This window comes from Camelina sativa, chromosome 18 (assembly GCF_000633955.1).
Source record: "Camelina sativa cultivar DH55 chromosome 18, Cs, whole genome shotgun sequence".
NCBI classification, from domain to species: Eukaryota; Viridiplantae; Streptophyta; class Magnoliopsida; order Brassicales; family Brassicaceae; genus Camelina; species Camelina sativa.
The window spans coordinates 19,318,034-19,323,191 of NC_025702.1; the positions used below are offsets into that span (position 1 = coordinate 19,318,034).

Here is a 5,158-nt window from a genome sequence, read left to right on the forward strand (position 1 = left end):
TTTTTTTTTTTTTTTTTTTTTTTTTAATAAAGGGCTTTCAATTTCAAATGACGATTACAAGCTATGACAGAGTAATACAGATTTTCAAAGATATTAAGTTTGAAGACTAATATCTTTTAAAATCTGTATTCAACATACATGTTTTCGGTCGTTAAATAAATATCGAAGACTAATTAATGATGTTCTCATGATTTCATCTCTCTCATCTTGACTACGCAAGTGTTCTCTTAAGCTCTTTCCCGTTTACTACATTTTAGTCTTCTTCTTTCTTTAATATAGTAAATGTTTTCGGTCGTTAATTAAATTTTAAAATAAAATTAAAAAAAAAAAGGAAAAGCCACTTGCATCAATAACAGACGTATCATCATCATCTCCTGATCATCTTAAGCGATACTCTTTCGTTTTTTTATTATATTTTTAATTATACTCCTTCCATTTCAAAATATATAATGTTTTAACTAAAGCACGCAGATTAAAAAGTATTTACTTTTAACAAGTTTAACCAATTAGAAAAAATATTGCATAATATAAAAATACTAAACTAATCTAAAAATTGCATAGAAACTTGAAAACATCCTATATTATGAAACAAAAAACTTCTCTAAAACATCTTATATTTTGAAACGGATGGAGTATATATTTATATCAGTAGTTAAAAAAAAATATATAATTTACCTTAATGCTTAATAAACATACTGTATGACCCAATAATGAGATGAATGATGAATTCAAGGAATATACGCATCTCCGATCTTTTTCTTCCTCAACATCTTAATTAAAGCGAAAGCCTACCGTCTAATAAAAGAAAAAGTCAGACGAAAGAAGAAAAAGCAAAACAAATCATGGTTTGGTCAAAACAATGAGGCAAGACTCAAGAGCTATCGTTTTCGTCTACTTCACTAATATTTCCAACGTTTGCATTAAAATTTCTACACCGGCACACACAAAGCTCCTCAAATATCCTAAAGTGAATGAACACGTCTCTCCTTTATCGTGATTTAATTGGGCCAAAACGAGTTGAAGAGATAAATAGACGAGAAAGAAAACTCGTAATGGGCTTCACAGACCAAACGCCCATAGTGAGTGATAAATCACGTGATGTGCACGTGAGTATGGGTTTTAGTCCGGCGCTTTCTCTGTTCTCCGTCTTCTTCCTCTCCAAACTCCGTGACAATGCTTAAAACCCTCAGCTCAGTGAAAACTCATCTCCGCCATTACAATCGCACATGAAACCTCTCCTCTTTCTACTCGTTTCCTGAGCTTAATCATGCAATTCGGGTCTTTCAAACCACTCTTCCTCCGCCTCGCAGCTTCCTCTTCCCCCACCTCCGTCGTCGAGCTGCCGCCATTACCGCGTCGCGCGATCTCTGTGCTGATCGCGAGATTCTCTTCTTATAAATCCGGCGTCGGTCAGTTTACTTCTACAAGACGACCTCAATGCGACGACGAGTCACGGATTGTTAGGGTTCCGGTGTGGTGGGATTTCGAAAACTGTCATTTGCCGGCGGGTGCGAATGTATTCAAATTGTCTCAGACCATCACATCCGCCGTTAGAAACAGCGGAATCAAAGGACCCATCACCATCACTGCCTTCGGAGACTTAATCCAGCTCTCTAGAACTAACCAAGAAGCTCTCTCCGCTACTGGAATCACTCTCACTCATGTTCCTCAAGGTCATTTCTATGCAAAGCTTACTTTTTTAAAACTTAAGGATCTGATTAGGGAAAAAAAAAAAAGCCTTAACTTTTTTGTGATGTGATTTCACAGGTGGGAAGAACAGTACGGATAGATCTTTGATCACAGATCTGATGTGTTGGGTTAGTCAGAATCCACCTCCTGCTCATATCTTCCTAATCTCAAGCGACAGTGATTTCGCCAGTGTGCTACACAAATTGAGGATGAGCAATTACAACATTTTGCTCGCGGGATACGAAGAAGCTACGCCTGGTGTATTGTGTAGTGCTGCTTCCATTATGTGGGATTGGGATGCTTTAGTTAGAGGGAAATACACAGCATGTAAACACTTTAACCAGCCACCCGATGGTCCTTATAATTCCTGGTATGGTCACTATAGAACTCCTCTTCTTGACCCATTTGCCACCACCACTTCCAACAGTCAAGTAGTTTCTTTGACCAGTGTGAAAACCGTAGAGTTGCACGAAGCGAATTCGGGTTCTTCTAAGGCATGTCGTCGTATCCCGAAAGAAGTTGTTAAGCAGATTGGTTTGATATTGAGTTGGTATCCTAAAGGAGCACCTATTACTGAGCTCCGTGAGCAGCTGCGCAAGAGGAAAGTCTCTCTAGATAGAGACTTTTACGGATATAAGAGTTTTTCGAGGTTTCTGTTATCTATGCCAAAGATCTTAAAGGTTGTTCCAGTTGGAGATGGTATGTTTTTAATTCATGCTGTTAACCAAGATATGGATATCAAAGCCTCATCCCCGAAGTTAAGTAGTGAGAATCCCAAAAATGTTAGTGTTGAAAAGATGTGTCAGAAGATGAAACAGAATGATGAAGACGTGAAAGAGGAATCTCAATCACAAGAGAGTTCTCCAGAGTCTGTTTCTGTAATTAGGCAGGTGGATGTTAAGGAAAAAGACGAATCCATGAAACAAAACCAGCTAGCTTTAACTGCTGTTGATGATGTTTCTTCTTCTGAGGAAAAAGACGGATTTTGTATGAAGCTAAAAAAACTATGGTTTGGTTCACCTGAAATGGAGTTAGAGCATTTCCAAGAAAAGAAACATATTTCTGGAAATGGAGACGAAGGGAAAAAAAGAGTAGTTGTTGAAGGAAAAGTGGTGGATGAGGACTTAGAATCTCGAATTGCATCTTCTACCTCTAGTGAATCTGCTGGGGAGGTAGAAGCAGACACTAAAGTAGGCAACGAGAAACCTAAGAGTCCGGGGCTTGTGATTCGACTTATGAAGAGATTCAAGTTTTTTTGGGGAAGAAATTCAGACATTAGCAATGCAGTAGCAACTAGACCTCACGTACATGACATTTTTGCAGAAGATTCTTTTTGGAAAGATGTTGAATCTTTCATTAATTCTCCAAGAGGGTTCGTCCTTGTTTCACACTCAATCTCAAGGTTCTTATTCTTCTCTTTTCCTTAGCGATGTTTCTGCATTAGCTTATCAGGGAAATATAATAGTCAATTAACGGCCAGTTTCTTTGTTTTGTTACTTGTTTAGAGAAGCGTTGGCTAAGAATCTGAAGGACGAGGGACCTTCATCTCTCAAACCTCTCGATGTATTCAAAATGCTTGATTTAGTATCTCTGTTAATATCAAAGAAGGAATGGATAAAAGAGAATCCTTCTGATGCTCTACCTTTTAGAGTAACTAGGTTCACCGAGGAAAGCTTTTGTCTTAGCAATAGACCTGCTACGGATGGATTGAGATCGATATTTGTGAATATGTCAAAATCAATGTCTGACGAAGAAGAAGATGGTATGAGCCAGAGACCTAAAGAAAGATCGAGAAGCCAGATGATTGCGGATTGTCATAAGCTGGTAAAGAAGATAACAGAGGAGAACCCTGGTGGTTATAACATGAGTAACTTGAAGAAAGACTTTTTGGACAGATTTGGATACCGTTTAGAATATCATAACCTCGGTTATCCGAAGCTTCAGTCTTTGATACAAATGATGCCTGAGGCTAGGATTGAATCAGGATACATTGTTCCTTCGTCAACCCCGGTTCCATATGAATCTGATTCATCATTCGAAGATCTTGGTCCAGTTTCCAAAAAGACTCATAAGAATGAGCCATCTGTTGTTACAGACGAAGAAGATCATGATGACTCAGAGACGGAGGATGAAGCTTCTTTAGAAAAGAGTGGCGACGGAAGGAAGAAAGAAGAAGATGAAACAAATAGCGATTTACTCCAAATTCTGGGTTCTTGGGACACTGACAAGAAGCAGAAGAAACCTACAGAGACTTTTGGTGAAGATAAGCTTGTTGAAGGAATATTGATTAGCTTGAGGAAGAAACCATCATGTGAGTCTAAGATTCAAAATTGAACAAGTTTATTTTAACCGGTGGCTAAAGATTCAGGTTGTAGATGAAAACTTAGTTGGTATTAGTGGATTCAAAAGTTCAAAACCTTAGTGTCATTGAGAAAAGCGCTTTTCATATTTTATTATAAGTTTTCAAAATAGATAATTCAGGTGATCGCAACAAAAGTAAAACTTAAATGTCTTCACGTGTTAGATTTAAATTTGTTAATATATTTAGTGGTTGAATTTTTAATATTAATTCATTAGTGTTAAAATTATATATTGCTTGAAAAGATTAAACTAGTAAAAATATCAAATAAATTAGTGAGTAGTCAATTTTGCAATAATTTCTTTATTTAGAATAATATATATAATGGGTGAAATTTATATTTCTTGTTATTGAACTAATATTAAGATATTTAAATGTTAAAATTACTTTAATTTGGAAAAAATTTGAATTAGATGTCAAAGTTAGCTCGGTTTGAATCAAAAGCGATGCAATTGGTAAGACATCTAATTCGGTTTTTCTCCATTGTATTGCAATATAACACTTAAATTTTTTTTTGTTAAACTAAATAATTAAGATTATATTCATTAGTAAGTATATAAATTTAAAATTTTGTATTATTTTTTTAGTTAAAATATTTTATAGATATAGTATATCGTTGATATTTTTCAGCTTTTTGTTGTCAAATTAATAAACATAGTTTTCAGGTTAAAATTACATTAACTTGAATAAATATTAAACAAGTGATGTCAAACTTATGAATTAAAGATAGATTAGACATCAAATTCGGTTATTTCTAATTGTAGTGCAATTCAACACTCAAATTTCTTTTTTTAATTTGACAATCTAAAACGTAACATTTCTAATTGTAGTGCAATTCAACACTCAAATTTCTTTTTTTAATTTGACAATCTAAAACTACGTTTTATTAATTAATCAAATGTTGTTTAAATTTATTTAGTTATTGTATAATTCTAATTCTAATATTACGGTGAATGTTGTTTGAACCTTACCTGAATCAAAATAGAGCGAATGAGAGAGCCGAAGCATTCCTTCCGTGCATCCAAATCCAAGTCACCCCGAACCGGATTAAACCACAACGTCCTGATCCATGATCGTGATATTTATAACTTAATAAAACCTTATTGGGGG

At 35.2% G+C, this 5,158-nt stretch overlaps 1 protein-coding gene across 1 annotated transcript; it reads left to right on the top strand.

Moving 5' to 3' along the window:
• LOC104762633 lies at nt 1,080–4,188 on the top strand. Its single transcript, XM_010485961.2, has 3 exons — nt 1,080–1,673; nt 1,768–3,091; nt 3,195–4,188. Exons 1-3 carry the CDS (start codon nt 1,268–1,270, stop codon nt 4,021–4,023), a joined length of 2,559 nt encoding a protein of 852 aa, XP_010484263.1. The 5' UTR covers nt 1,080–1,267; the 3' UTR covers nt 4,024–4,188.